At 44.5% G+C, this 16,065-nt stretch overlaps 1 protein-coding gene across 2 annotated transcripts in view; it reads left to right on the top strand.

Annotated features, from left to right (window-relative positions):
- Positions 1-16,065, top strand: part of TNR (tenascin R) — a 765,126-nt gene that overhangs the window by 365,990 nt on the left and 383,071 nt on the right. Inside the window, exon 3 of one of the 2 annotated variants that reach the window (XM_063939699.1) lies at positions 7,181-7,477. In XM_063939699.1, the coding sequence (XP_063795769.1) occupies positions 7,181-7,477 (297 nt within the window). Of the gene's footprint in view, positions 1-7,180; positions 7,652-16,065 lie in introns of both variants that reach the window. The other variant, XM_063939698.1, reaches the window with a different exon arrangement.

The raw sequence follows: 16,065 nt of genomic DNA, 5'->3' as shown, positions 1-16,065 counted from the left end.
GAGTAAGTGTGGAGCTACTCAGAAACTGCTAAGAAGTGTCTATTCGCAATTCTGCTAATCTTTCGTTCGCAATTTTAATATGCTAAGATTCACTCCCAGTAGGCGGCGGCTTAGCATGTGCAAAGCTGCTAAAAGCAGCTTGCGAGCGAACAACTCGGAATGACCCCCATTATGGGGGAGATTCAAATGTTTGAAAAGTCAGTTGGGAGCCTGTTTTTTCCTATCTAATAGACAGGAAAAACAGATACCCAATCAACTTTTCAAACATTTGAATCTCCCCCATTGTTACTTAAATGCTGAACTTCTCCACTAGTTCACTTCACTCTTTTCACTGCTTCATGAATAGACCCCACAGTTGACATTGTCTAAAAATTTTACAATTACAGTTACAACTTTATTTATATGTATTGATTAGATATTAGTAAAATGGACTCAGTGAATGCAGAGTCCCCACCAATCCATTACACTAGCCACAGCTGCACTTTCATGTGGTCCTGACTACTTTCATTCTGTGGGAGGCATTACCAGGGAAGGTGGTTGTGCGTCTGTGGCATATGTTCCTGCTTCTGCTGTGCATGTCATCCTCAGGATATGCTGAGGGCCATCTTAACAGCAGTGTAGACCCCTGGGCAAAGCAATGCACTGAAGCCCCTAACCAGTCTCCAGCGGTAGGAGTGGGGGTGCTATCAGCTTTGATGTCCCGTGAGCGGAAGGGGGTGTTCTGTCTTCCGTTCAGCATGTAGGACCTGGAGGAGTAATTTCTCCTAATGACTCATTTACTGCACAGATGGGTGGAGATTGGGCAGGAGGGATAACACTAAACTGCAGAAGGGGCATTGGGCTCAATGAAGGGGCCACAGTACATGTGGACTTCCAGGATGGTAAGTGGTGTTTAATACGCAGGGGAGGGGTGGATAGTGAAGTGGGCTTAATATTCATCATTTTCTGGTGGGAGGGCAGCAGATATCTCCAGTTTCTGGAAATAGATGTTTAAGCTTTCAATGGGATAAATAAAACTAGAGAGTCCCACCTTTCAGGACATACTGGGGACTTGGGGATCAGAGTCCAGGAGCCAGAGCATTCCACCGATGAAAATATAAAACTGCATACCTGGCGTGTGGAGCTGGAGCAGGGACCAGCTGCTGGAAGGCTGATATCTCTGGTTCTAGGAATAGCAGAGACAAGCTGCCAGTGTCCACCAAAAGGGGAGAGACACAGTTTTGGAGTAAACCCTCAGAAAAACTCTAAGTCAGACAGAACCCGAGATATCTGGATGGGAAGAGCAATTAACAAGCTCCCCACCCCCCCAGCCCTGTTGCCGGCTTCCTGCGTTCGGGATCCCGGGGTCGGCATGTCACCCAGCCCCAACCCACCTAAGTCTGTGGCCAGACTGCATCTATCCATACACTTGGTTCCATATGGTCTCATAGTCGTCATTACCATTATTAGTGCAGCCCTAAGAACAGGCGCGTAGCCGAGCGCATACAACTCGACACTACACTGCCCATACTTGCATATAATTGGTGTTGATGCATTGCAAAGTGCAAGAAAGCACAACATCTGCATTCATCTCTGCAGGAGCCTCATTATGTATAAGTCATGTCTGCTTTAGCGTTATTCTGTAAAACATACAGTACAGCAATAATTCACTTCCTACAAAGTAAGTTTTATCAGTGCTGCTGTTGCCATAAAACCTCCTCGGTTAAAGTGAAATGGAGCATGGCCTATAGCAGGGGCTCTCTGCTTTACAATAGACAGACACAAGGAGGGTTTTCATCAGCTGAATTAAATGTTATAATAACAATAAAGAAAACGTATTCAATAAACTAGAACGGCTATTTTGTAGATATTTACAGGCAAAAGGGATGGCTTGGCAAACATTTTAAATAATGGGAATAAAATGTACACATTTTAGAGTTTTTTAGGGTATCTGTGGTGAACATTTGCCATCTTAAGCGAGGAATAGATGACACGATTAGGGGGAGATGAATCGAAGCTTGGAGAGAGATAAAGTGGGGAAAGAAACTACCAACCAATAAGCTCCTGTAATTTTTCAAACGCAGCCTGTAACAGTATACAGCCAAGATACCGGCTGTCAGGATTGCAGCAGCTGAATTACCATTGCTGAAATCTCGACACCCGTCAGAACACCAACGCCAGAATCCAGAAAGGTCAGGATCACGAAGCCAGAATTCTGACAACCGGAATGCCAAAAGTAAGTATAGCCGGGAGGGTTAAGGTATGTCCTTCGTGGGGGGTGTGGTTTGGGGGTGGGGGGTGGTTAGGGTTAGGCTGCGGGAGGGGGGGTTAGGGTAAGGCTGCAGTAAGGGAGGGTTAGTTAGGTGGGCAGGGGGGTAGTTTAAATACTTACCTCGCCTTGGGATCTTCACCATCGGGATGCTGGCATCGGTGTTGTGACCGCTGGCATCCCGTCTGCCGGGAACGCATACCAATCTCACTGTAACATGGCAATTAGGAGCTGATTGGTTGGTACTTTATATCTCTCCACTTTATCACTGTCCAATGTTTGATACATCTCCCCCATAGGAGAGGTTGAAAAATTCTGAATGACGCACTAGAACAGAGACAACTGTATCAGCGATATTATGATAGCTAACTAGACCTTGTCCTTAATAATTAGTAACAAATCACCATCATTAGCAGCAAAACAAGGTGCTTTGGCACCAAAGCAAAAGTGGGAAAACGGAACCATCCCTCTCTGTCTTCATGAATACACACGCGCCTGCTGTGCCAACTAAATTGTATGTTTCTATCTGTTCTGATGGCCATAAATTAAATTAACAAGGTATGCAATAGCAAGCAATCTACCCTGTTGTCAGTGATTAAGTGCAAATCTGACACTAAAGATACAATTATCCTGTTGCTACGGTGAAACAGGGAAAACTAAGTGGAGAGCAAAATATTTTTAGCATTTGATTTTCAGAATATAATTCTTCATGTGTGAAAAACTAATTTGCTGAACTTGTCAGTCCTTCTTAATAAATATTCCCATAGACTTAATTAAATGACCACAAAACATAAATCACAAACCATAGAATAAAAAGTCACTGGGGAAATGTTTAGATAAAAGGTACAAAGGCCATTAAATATTTGATGTTTATAATAAACCTTTGCAAACAGGTATGCAAATAGGGCGTATCAATTACACAAACAGCAGTAGAAACACAGTAACAATTTCTCAAAACATAGTTTAAGGGGTCTATTTACTAAACCTTCGATGGCGAGAAGGTCGACGGTGATAAAGTACCAGCCAATCAGCTCCTAACTGCCATGTCACAGGCTGTGTTTAAAAAATAACAGGAGCTGGTTGGCTGGTACTTTATCTCCATCACCTTTATCTCCATCCAAAGCTTAGTAAATAGACCCCTCTGTTACTTATCAATCCCTTGTGATCATCTAGTTTATAAGTCAGTATATTTATAAATGTACTACATGCGTGGCACCGCCATCACCAGTAGAATTAAAACTATCATCAATAAAATAGAATATAAAACAGAGGCAGATAACTTTATCATCAGAAAGGGTGTGGTACAGAACATGTTCAGTATTTAGTAAAAGTATATAATTTACACACCGCGCCAATAATCACCTGCAGCTTAGGTATACCTAGGATGAGACTCCTCACCAGTCTCGGAACAATCAGAAATACAATACAATTAGGTATAACAATAGCGCTGATAACAGTTGATCACATACAGAGTCAGCTTACATCAATAATGATATTCCACTTGTTCAGTCACTCAATACTCTATGCGTAGCAATCCACTGGTGGATGTATTCACCTCTTTTAGAGGGAGGGATTCACCTTTAGATAATCCAAAAACAAATGGACATGGTGCAAGTACAGCAAGATAATTCCGGAGTTCCGGAACCTCGAATCCACTGGTAAACAGGAAGCCGTTCAGTCCAACAGTAGTCCCCAGAAACGTCAGTCACCACGCCTCTGCTTCCTTGTTAACGATCTGGGAGGGTAACAGTGTTGATGCCTGGTCATATGTCCTTAACCCACAAAAGTGGATATATGCCTATTTTCTTTCTCTGTTTGTGAGTTTTTTGTATTAAAATCACCTTTTATCCAAATTATCTGGCTGTACTTGCACCATGTCCATTTGTTTTTGGATTATCTAAAGGTGAATCCCTCCCTCTAAAAGAGGTGAATACATCCACCAGTGGATTGCTACGCATAGACTATGTTCAGTATTTAGGTCAACAGTCAATAGGTCAACACCAAGTGGTCAACAGGTACAGGTTGAGTATCCCATATCCAAATATTCCGAAATACGGAATATTCCGAAATACGGACTTTTTTGAGTGAGAGTGAGATAGTGAAACCTTTGTTTTTTGATGGCTCAATGTACACAAACTTTGTTTAATACACACAGTTATTAAAAGTATTGTATTAAATGACCTTCAGGCTGTGTGTATTAGTTGTATATGAAACATAAATGAATTGTGTGAATGTAGACACACTTTGTTTAATGCACAAAGTTATAAAAAATATTGGCTAAAATGACCTTCAGGCTGTGTGTATAAGATGTATATGTAACATAAATACATTCTGTGCTTACATTTAGGTCCCATCACCATGATATCTCATTGTGGTATGCAATTATTCCAAAATACGGAAAAATCCCATATCCAAAATACGTCTGGTCCCAAGCATTTTGGATAAGGGATACTCAACCTGTACAATAGTTCTTGTTTATTTTCCTGGGTCAAATTATGTATCATAGAATCATATAATTTTGACGGGCCATCTAGTCTGCCCTAAACACATGTACACACACACTAGGGATTTATTTAAATTTTTTATAGGGGGGACCAATTAATCTACCTTCAGGCAAGGTGGCCCGCTCTGCTACAGATTACTATTCCCAACAATAGTCCACGTGGATAGTAAATCAAGCAAAAGTTGGGAAACCTGAGTACCCAGAGAAAACCCATGCAAATACACAAACTCCACACAGTTAGGGCCATGGTGGGAATGGAACCCAAGACCTCAGCACTGTGAGGCAGTAAGTCTAACCATTACACCATCTGTACTGCCTGTATGTTTAGTAATATGTAACTACCATCAGTAGAAACGTATTTGCCCGCCGTGTTTCAGGCAAGGTGGCTCGCTGCACTACCAATGCGCTTAATACAAGTGACAATTCCCAATCATAATCCACGTGGATAGCAAATCATTGGGGAAACATGAAAAAAAACTAAATACATGTGTTGACCATTTGTGTGTCAACCATTGACATGTTGACCTTTTAAGCATGTCAACCTTTTGTACCTGTGAACCTTAAGCATGTCGACCATATGGTGACAACCTACAGTCATACTTGCCAACTTTTGAAAAAGCATTTCAGGGTGATTGTGACAGTAACACCTATCAGTACGGATGTGTACAGCTACATCTGAGAGGTGCGTCATAAACATGACTGACATCCAATGTGAATGAGCCCCAAAGTTAGTAAGATCTACTTGTTGGAGAAAATACACTAATGTTTTTCAGGATTTCTTTGTGTATAGTGCTTTATAAGAAGTTCCATATACTGCAAGTAGCCACGAGAAACCTTATATAAAATGCATGTAGCCATAGGGATAATTGTGCCCTATAACCAATGCAGGGAAATGGCACTGATGATCCCATTTGATTGTATGTATCTCTGATTTCTCTTTTTTCCCAAGAATGTAATAGCTGCATAATGGGGGTAAGGTGCAATCAGGGAGATTCCAGGTCTATTCAGGGAGTCAGGGAGATTGCTGCTATTTCAGGGAGTCTCCTGCAGAATGCGGGAGGGTAGGCAACTATGCCTACAGTATTTCTTGTCTACCTATACACTATAGATCTATCATCCGGATACCCCATCATAAAAGATAGGACCAATCACTTCCAGTGGCCTACGGCTAGATTTACGCTTGACCCTGAAATTTAAAAGGGTAATCGTATTAAATGTAAAACATGCCTGGTTTAAATTTCAGTCAAAACGTCTGAGAATCACCACTGCTTATTAAATGTTAGCTCTAGACTTAATACCAGTGCTTTACACATAAAAGAAAATGAGTCAACTGAAGGGTATTTAGGGATAACTTAATTATTGGCATAATAATAATAATAATAATAATAATAATAATAATAATAATAATAATAAAAAGCAAAATACGCCATGACTCTTTTTCCAATGTAAGCAGTCAGTTCCTCCACTCTAGGTCAGAGTGTAATCTTTTGGTTTTATGCCTCATAACCACTGGTGTTGAATGCTAGTACACGCCTGGTTACTAGTGTCAGAGTATCTTTTTTGCACCAGTCTTAAACTCCAATCTCCTGCTAATATAGTTGTCCTCAGTTCTTAAATTGGTCAGGATAGAACAATATGTAACCAATCAGAATATTGCAGTGGCCACAACACCACAATGTATATTTTTGAGATGACAGTGTTTATCCATTCATGCTCACTCTCCTGAAACTATTGGGAGACTTCAAATTTGGGTGAGGTGGAAGGTCTCCTGGCTCTCTTGAAGGTGGGCACTCTACCGCAACATCCCCCACCCGTCGGCTGTTCTGTGAAATGATGACATGATTCTCTAGGAAGCAGGGACGTGCAGTGAGCTAAATGGCTCAGGAGGCACTGGCTAGCACCAGAGCCAGATTTACACGCAATATATGAGCCAAAGGGTACATCTGGGCATTATACACAGGTGCAGCAGTATAAACTCCTGGAATTTGGTGAGTTTTGATCAGAGATGTACAGAAAACATAAGCTCGGCTGCCATAGACTTTCTTACTCAAGAGTTTTGGATATTAAAAATTATTAGAATAATACAAAGAAGATATTTCAAACAAATTCTTTGTATTTTTCATATACTTTATACAGTAAAACCTCTGGCACAAATCATGTGTTAATCTTGTGGGAGGCAGTGATCTGTAATTATGTTAGTAACTGAAGAGATGCATCTGATTGGGGCAGTGAAGTGAGGAGATAAATGGAGGCAAGTGGTAGGCTACAGGCTGGAAGAAGCAGGCTTCCCAGCAGGAGTGATGACTGAGGTGTTTATGGGAAGAATGTTGTGTCAAATGAATCTATGTTGAAGCAATAAAAAACTAATGTTTACTGTTTTTTTGTTGAAATTTAATATAAAGATCATTAATCCTTTGTCATCCCCACAGGTCTCACAGAATTCGCACCTCCCTGCAGCGGACATGGAAACTTCAGTATGGACTCATGTGTGTGCAGCCAGGGCTGGGGAGGAGAAAATTGTTCGGAACCTTTGTGTCCCCTGGGCTGCTCCGGGAGAGGTACCTGCATAGAGGGCATCTGTGTGTGTGAACCAGATTACACAGGCGAGTGGTGCACAGACCTGTTGTGCCCAGAAGAGTGCAGCCCCCACGGCCAATGTCAAGATGGGCAATGCATCTGCCAAGACCCATATACCGGTATCGGCTGCACAGAACTCCGCTGTCCAGGTGACTGCTTGGGAAAAGGACGTTGTGCCAATGGGACCTGCGTATGCCAAGATGGTTATGCCGGAGAGGACTGCGGGCGTATGTGGTGTGTGAATGCCTGCAGTGGGCGAGGGCAGTGCCAGGATGGTGTCTGTGAGTGCGAGGAGGGGTACAGTGGGCAGGATTGTTCTGAAGGTAAGAAACTATCTGATCTAATGTACCATTGACAAAGAAAGGCATCATAATGACCATTAACTCAGTAACACATTTCAGCATAAAGGGTCTGATTCTGAGTCCGAGGTACTGTACCTCTTGGCATGAACACAAATAGTGAATCAGATGGAGCTTTCTGTATATCCATGAAATTGTGCCTTTTGGGACAGTGACAAAGCGATTGCGTGTAACAGCCTTGACTTGTGGGCGTGCCATGGCTGTAATGCGACTCCTGTTTCTAGTGGATCTCTTGCACCTTGCATGGAGCTGCAGTGAGAGCCGATTCTAATGGTGGTTGTGGTGACCGGTGTTAAGTCAATGGGAGGCGCGCATTTCTGCTTGCAAACTTAAAGCCCTGCATTATTTGAATGGAATCTAGCATTCATAAGGGATTAAGGGGGACATTTACTAAGCAGTGATAAAAGTGGAGAAGTGAGCCAGTGGAGAAGCTGCCCATGGCAACCAATCAGCTGCTCTGTATACTTTTATAGTATGCAAATTATAAATGTTACGTCAATGCTGATTGGTTGCCATGGGCAACTTCTCCACTGGCTCACTTCTCCACTTTTATCACTGCTTAGTAAATGTCCCCCTTATGCCCCTATGTACTAAACCATGGAGAGAGATAATGTACCAGCCAATCTGCTCCTAAATGTTGTGTTACAGACTGTGTTTAAAAAATGACAGTTAGGAGCTGATTGGTTGGTTGGTACTTTATCTCTCTCCAAGGATTAGTATATAGACTCCCTAAATCTGGATTTCATGGCTGCTCGCAACTAATGTCATATTGCCTGTGACTCAGAATCAGCCCCCAAATTGAATATTTTGATTGCACTTTAGTAAACTCCCCAAAGTTTCAGTACAGGGTAATTGGTCTGTAAACAGATATATGTATATATTAATGTATGTGTACAATTAATGTATGTGTATAATAACTATTATCCGTAATTAATAACACATAACTGAATTTAAATAAAAAAGTTTAAAGACAGAACATTTATTAAATTTTTAGGACGTGAGAAAGGAAGACCAGATTCAGGGAAATTTCAGAGCCAGGTCTACAAGTAATCTACAGATAAGCAACACTTCAACTAAATTCAATGAATGCCAGAACAGGAGTGGGGTTCCAGCAACACAATCTTTGATTTCCAGTTTTTGGTGTCTACTTTTTGCAGAATGCCATTTGCAGTGTAGTTGTAAATTTTTATTTTATGGCATTTATAGTATAGAGAAACAGTTGGAATGACAATAGTCAATCCATTCTGCTCTGTGGTACAGTTGGAGTAGGACTGGGAACATTTGAGTTCAAGTTCCACCAGTGAATTATACAAACATTTCGAGACCAAATGCAGAATAAGGCAAAAACTTTTAGTCTTCCAAATTTTCCCAAGTCAAGTCTTTTGAATCAGATCTTTTAGAAATTAATATCTGCCCCAACATACAAAACATATTTACATTTACATTTTGTAGCTATAATCTAGGGCAGTTGCTCCATAAATGGTTTCCATATCACTCTGGGGTGCTCCAGGGCACCTGTAGGGTGGTTCAGTACCAAATCAAATTATTTATGACCAATGTGACAGCCAAAACCAGTGCTGGTGCCTGCCAATCATAAAACATGTGGACAAACATAATACCCCTTTTCCACTAGCTCAAAAAACACGGGTAAATGCACGGGGGCGCACATTTACCCGTGTTTTTTGCAAGTGGAAAAGGGTCAACCCGGATCAAGTGACCCGTGAATCCTACCCGGCTATCTACCTGGGTAGGACACGGGAATGATCCGGGTAGGGTTGTAGTGTAAACGGGAGCCGTGTCGATGCGACACGGCTCCCGTTCACAGTGCATAGGGAGGGCGGCGCTGGGAGACCATGTAATCTCCCAGCGCCGCCCCTGCCTCGTCACTAGCGCGTCACCAACCCGGCAATTGCCGTGTTGGTGAGCGCTGTCTGCAGGGGGCTGTAGCACGGGTCGCAGCCGTGTCAGACGACACGGCTGCGACCAGTGCTACGCTAGTGGAAAAGGGGTATAAGTGAAACCCTGCCTAGGGGAGCCGTGAACAAAAAAAAAATACTGATACTCTAGGGATCTATAATTAAAGAAAGTTTGGGAACCATTTATCTGGGGGAAAGCTTGATGTTGGTTCATAGTTTTTTATTTGAAACTTTTATCATTTAGTTTTTATTTGATTCAATAGATCATAATATCACCTTGTTCATACCTATAAAAGGAGGCTCCAATCTTTGAAAGTCTTGTGTCTTCATGTAATACCAGTGGCCCAAGATCAAAACTATTTCTCATACGTCCTAGAGGATGCTGGGGTCCACTTCAGTACCATGGGGTATAGATGGTTCCGCAGGAGCCATGGGCACTTTAAGACTTTTCAAAGGGTGTGAACTGGCTCCTCCCTCTATGCCCCTCCTCCAGACCTCAGTTTTAGTAATGTGCCCAGGCAGACTGGATGCACTCCAGGGGAGCTCTACTGAGTTTCTCTGAAAAGACTTAGGTTAGGTTTTTTTATTTTCAGGGAGGACTGCTGGCAACAGTCTCCCTGCTTCATGGGACTGAGGGGGCAGAAGTAGGAACCAACTTCCTAAAGAGGTTCATGGCCCTGCTTCTGGCTGACAGGACACCATTAGCTCCTGAAGGGAACTGAACGCTAGCTGTGCCTAGATGCTCACTCCCACAGCACGCCGTCACCCCCCTCACAGAGCCAGAAGTCAGAAGACAGGTGAGTGTTAGAAGAGAGATCTTCAATCAAGGTGATGGCTAAAGGTACCGTGCGGCTGGCGGGAGCGCAGCGCGCCATACTGCCCACACAACACAGGCACTGCAGGGTGCGGGGGGGGGCGCCCTGGGCAGCATGATACCTTATAAAACTGGCAAAAAAGGGGCATAAGATGCCGAGGCACAGCCCTACCCCGCCAGTATAAATATAGTTATCAGAATCTCTGAGGAGAAATGCGCTATTGCAGGGCGGAGCTTCCTCCTCAGTCAGCCAGCACACTGCTCAGCGCCATTTCCTCTCTTCTCAGGCTGCAGAGACAACGCTGCTGCTCCTCCTCCACTACTGAATACAAGTATCAGGGTGCAAAACAGGGGGGGGAGGGCACAGTGAAATGGTGCTTTACATTGTGTATTTACATTATAAAAAAGCGCTGCATGTCAGTGGGCATTTTATGTTTCACAGGCATTGTGTTACTGGCGCTGGGTTTGTGAACTGGCTGCTCCTATCTGTGTCTTTCTGACAGATTTTACTGTGGGTCTGTCCCCTATAAGTCCCGGAGTGTCTGTGGTCTGATTGTGCACGTGTGTGACATGTCTGAGGCAGGGAGTTCTTCCCCTGAGGGAGCCATTTTAGGGACACAGAGTTGTAATGTGGTGGCGCTGCCGGCACACCAAGAGCCTGAATGGGTGAAAGAAAATAAGAATTTACTTACCGATAATTCTATTTCTCGTAGTCCGTAGTGGATGCTGGGGACTCCGTCAGGACCATGGGGAATAGCGGGCTCCGCAGGAGACAGGGCACATCTAAAAAGCTTTTTAGGTCACATGGTGTGTACTGGCTCCTCCCCCTATGACCCTCCTCCAAGCCTCAGTTAGGTACTGTGCCCGGACGAGCGTACACAATAAGGAAGGATCTTGAATCCCGGGTAAGACTCATACCAGCCACACCAATCACACCGTACAACTTGTGATCTGAACCCAGTTAACAGTATGATAACAAAACGAAGTAGCCTCTGAAAAAATGGCTCACAACAATAGTAATAACCCGATTTTTGTAACAATAACTATGTACAAGCATTGCAGACAATCCGCACTTGGGATGGGCGCCCAGCATCCACTACGGACTACGAGAAATAGAATTATCGGTAAGTAAATTCTTATTTTCTCTAACGTCCTAGTGGATGCTGGGGACTCCGTCAGGACCATGGGGATTATACCAAAGCTCCCAAACGGGCGGGAGAGTGCGGATGACTCTGCAGCACCGAATGAGAGAACTCCAGGTCCTCTTTAGCCAGAGTATCAAATTTGTAAAATTTTACAAACGTGTTCTCCCCTGACCACGTAGCTGCTCGGCAAAGTTATAATGCCGAGACTCCTCGGGCAGCCGCCCAGGATGAGGCCACCTTCCTTGTGGAATGGGCATCTACATATTTCGGCTGTGGCAGGCCTGCCACAGAATGTGCAAGCTGAATTGTACTACAAATCTAGCGTGCAATAGACTGCTTAGAAGCAGGAGCACCCAGCTTGTTGGGTGCATACAATATAAACAGCAAGTCAGACTTTCTGACTCCAGCCGTCCTAACTATATATATATATATATATATTTTTAGGGCCCTGACAACGTCTAGTAACTTGGAGTCCTCCAAGTCCCCAGTAGCCGCAGGCACCACAATAGGTTGTTTCAGGTGACAACGCTGACACCCCTTTAGGAAGAAACTGGAGACGAGTCCCAGTTCTGCCCTGTTCAAATGGAAAATTCTAATATGGGCTTTTGTAAAACAAAACCGCCCATTCTTTTTGACAATCGCCTGGCCGAGGCCAGGACTAACAACATGGTCACTTTCCATGTGAGATATTGGTCAACAGCATGGTCACTTTCCATGTGAGATATTTCAAATCCACAGATTTGAGCGGTTCAAACCAATATGATTTTAAGGAATCCCAACACTATGTTGAGATCTCACGGTGCCCCTAGAGGCACAAAAGAACTGTATATGGAATACACCCTTTACAATCTGGACTTCAGGAACTGAAGTCAATTTTTTCTGGAAGAAAATCTACAGGGCCGAAATTTAAATCTTAATGAACCCCAATTTGAGACTCAAAACACTCCTGTTTTCAGGAAGTGCAGAATCGACCTAGTTGAATTTCCTTCGTGGAGCCTTCCTGGCCTTACCCACGCAACATATTTTCACCACATGTGGTGATGACGTTGTGCGGTCACCTCCTTCCTGGCTTTGACCAAGGTAGGTATGACCTCTTATGGAATGCCTTTTTCCCTTCAGAATCCGGTATTCAACCGCCATGCCGTCAAACGCAGCCGCGGTAATTCTTGGAAAAGACATGGTACTTGCTGAAGCAAGTCCCTTCTTAGCTCCCCAGGCCCTTAGTCCTCTGTGAGCATCTCTTGAAGCTCCGGGTACCAAGTCCCTCTTGGCCCATCCGGAGCCACTAGTATAGTTCATACTCCTCTATGTCTTATAATTCTCAATACCTTGGTTATGAGAAACAGAGGAGGGAACCCGTACACTGACTGGTACACCCACGGTGTTACCAGAACATCCACAGCTATCGCCTGAAGGTCTCATGACCTGGCGGAATACCTGTCCCGTTTTTCGGGCGGGACGCTATCATGTCCACCTTTGGTCTTTGCCAACGGTCCACAATCATGCTGAAAAACTTCCCTATGAAGTTTCCACTCTCCCGGGTGGAGGTCATGCCTGCTGAGGAAGTCTGCTTCCCAGTCGTCCACTCCCGGAAAGAACACTGCTGACAGTGCTATCACATGATTTTCCGCCTAGCGAAAAATCCTTGCAGTTTTGTCACTGCCCTCCTGCTTCTTGTGCCGCCCTTTCTGTTTACGTGGGCGACTGCCGTGATGTTATCCCACTGGATCAATACCGGCTGACCTTGAAGCAGAGGTCTTGCTAAGTTTAGAGCCTTATAAATTTGCTCTAAGCTTATTTATGCAGAGAGAATTCTCCAGACTTAATCACACTTCCCTGGAAATTTTTTCCCTGTGTGACTGTTCTCCAGCCTCTCAGGCTGGCCTCCGTGGTCACCGGCATCCAATCCTGAATGCCAAATCTGCGGCCCTCTAGAAGATGAGCACTCTGTAATCACCACAGGAGAGACACCCTTGTCCTTGGATATAGGGTTATCCGCTGATGCATCTGAGGATGCGATCCGGACCATTTGTCCAGCAGATCCCACCGAAGAGTTCTTGCGGGAAATCTGCCGAATGGAATTGCTTCGTAATAAGCCACCATTTTTACCAGGACTCTTGTGCAATGATGCACTGACACTTTTCCTGGTTTTAGGAGGATCCCGATTAGCTCGGATAACTCCCTGGCTTTCTCCACTGGGAGAAACACGTTTTTCTGGACTGTGTCCAGAATCATCCCTATGAACAGTAGACGTGTCATCGGAAAAAGCTGCGATTTTGGAATATTTAGAATCCACTCGTGCTGACGTAGAACTACTTAAGATAGTGCTACTCCGACCTCCAACTGTTCTCTGGACCTTGCCCTTATCAGGAAAGCGTCCATGTTTCCTTTTAAGAAAAATCATCATTCCGGCCATTACCTTGGTAAAGACCCGGGGCGCCGTGGACAACCCAAACGGCAGCGTCTGAACTGATAGTGACAGTTCTGTACCAGGAACCTGAAGTACCCTTGGTGAGAAGGGCAAATTTGGACCTGTAGGTAAGCGTCCCTGATATCCAGTGACACCATATCGTCCCCTTCTTCCTGGTTCGCTATCACTGCTCTGAGTGACTCCATCTTGATTTGAACGCTTGTATGTAAGTGTTCAAATATTTCAGATCTCACCGAGCCGGTTGGCTTCAGTACCACAATATAGTGTGGAATACTACCCCCTTCCATGTTGTAAGAGGGGTACTTTGATTATCACCTGCTGGGAATACAGCCTGTGAATTGTGTGAGGGGGAGATGTCTCGAATTTCCAATGTACACCTGGGATACTACATGTAGGATCCCGGAGTTCCCTTGCGAGTGAGCCCCCTGCGTACTGAAACTCTTGAGATGACCCCCTACCGCACCTGAGTCCGCTTGTACGGCCCCAGCGTTATGCTGCGGACTTGGCAGAAGCTGTGAGGGGCTTCTGTTCCTGGGAATGGGCTGCTTGCTGCAGTCTTCTTCCCTTTCCTCTACCCCTGGGCAGATATGACTGGCCTTTGCCCGCCTGCCCCTATGGGGACGAAAGGACTGAGACTGAAAAGACTGTGTCCTTTTTTGCCGATATGTGATTCGGGGTAACAAAAAGTGGATTTTTCAGCTGTTGCCATGGCCACCAGGTCCGATGGACCGCCCCTTTATACGGCAATACTTCCACATGCCGTCTGGAATCTGCCTCACCTGACCACTGTCGTGTCTTCGTCTGGCAGATATGTAAATCACATTTACTCTTGATGCCAGAATGCAAATATCCCTCTGCGCATCACGCATATATAGAAATGCATCCTTAAAATGCTCTATAGTCAATAAAATCTTGTCCCTGTCAAGGGTATCAAAATTTTCAGTCAGGAAATCCGACCAAGCCCCCTCAGCGCTGCACATCCAGGCTGAGGCGATTGCTGGTCGTAGTATAACACCAGTATGTGTGTATATACTGTCATGATATTTTTCAGCTTCCTATCAGCTGGCTTCTTGAGGGCGGCCGTATCTAGAGACGGTAACGCCATGTTTTTATAAGCGTGTGAGCGCCTTATCCACCCTAAGGTGTGTTTCCCAACTCGCCCTTACTTCTGGCGGGAAAGGGTATACCGCCCATAACTTTCTATCGGAGGAACCCCACGTATCATCACACACTTCATTTAATTTATCTGATTCAGGCAAAACTACAAGTAGTTTATTCACACCCTACAAAATACCCTTATTTGTGGTACTTGTAGTATCAGAAATATGTAACAGCTCCTTCATTGCCCTTAACATGTAACTCGTGGCCCTAAAGGAAAATTACGTATGTTTCTTCACCGTCGACACTGGGGTCAGTGTCCATGTCTGTGTCTGTCGACCGACTGAGGTAAATGGGCGTTTTTACAAGCCCCTGACGGTGTCTGAGACGCCTGGACCGGTACTAATTTGTCCGCCGGCCATCTCATGTCGTCAACCGTCTTGCAGCGTGTTGACATTATCACGTAATTCCATAAGTAGACCATCCATTCCGGTGTCGACTCCCTAGAGAGTGACATCAACATTACAGGCAATTTGCTCCGCCTCCTCACCAACATTTTCCTCATACATGTCGACACACACGTACCGACATACAGCACACACACAGGGAATGCTCTGATAGAGGACAGGACCCACTAGCCCTTTGGGGAGACAGAGGGAGAGTTTGCCAGCACACACCAAAAGCGCTATAATGTATATAACAACCCTAGAAGGTGTTGTTTCTATATATGCGCTCTTAATATATCATTATATCGCCAATTTATGCCCCCCTTCTCTTTTAACCCTGTTTCTGTAGTGCAGTGCAGGGGAGAGTGGGAGCCTTCCTCACCAGCGGAGCTGATCAGGAAAATGGCGCTGAGTGCTGAGGAGAATAAGCTCCGCCCCCTTTTCGGCGGGCTTTTCCTCCCGGTTTTTTAATAACTGGCCTGGGTTAAAATACATACATATAGCCTTAATGGCTATATGTGATGTATT

The sequence above is a fragment of the Pseudophryne corroboree genome, chromosome 9 (assembly GCF_028390025.1).
Source record: "Pseudophryne corroboree isolate aPseCor3 chromosome 9, aPseCor3.hap2, whole genome shotgun sequence".
NCBI classification, from domain to species: domain Eukaryota; kingdom Metazoa; phylum Chordata; class Amphibia; order Anura; family Myobatrachidae; genus Pseudophryne; species Pseudophryne corroboree.
The sequence above is the reverse complement of the archived record's forward strand: the minus strand, read 5'-3'. Positions and strand labels throughout refer to the sequence as shown.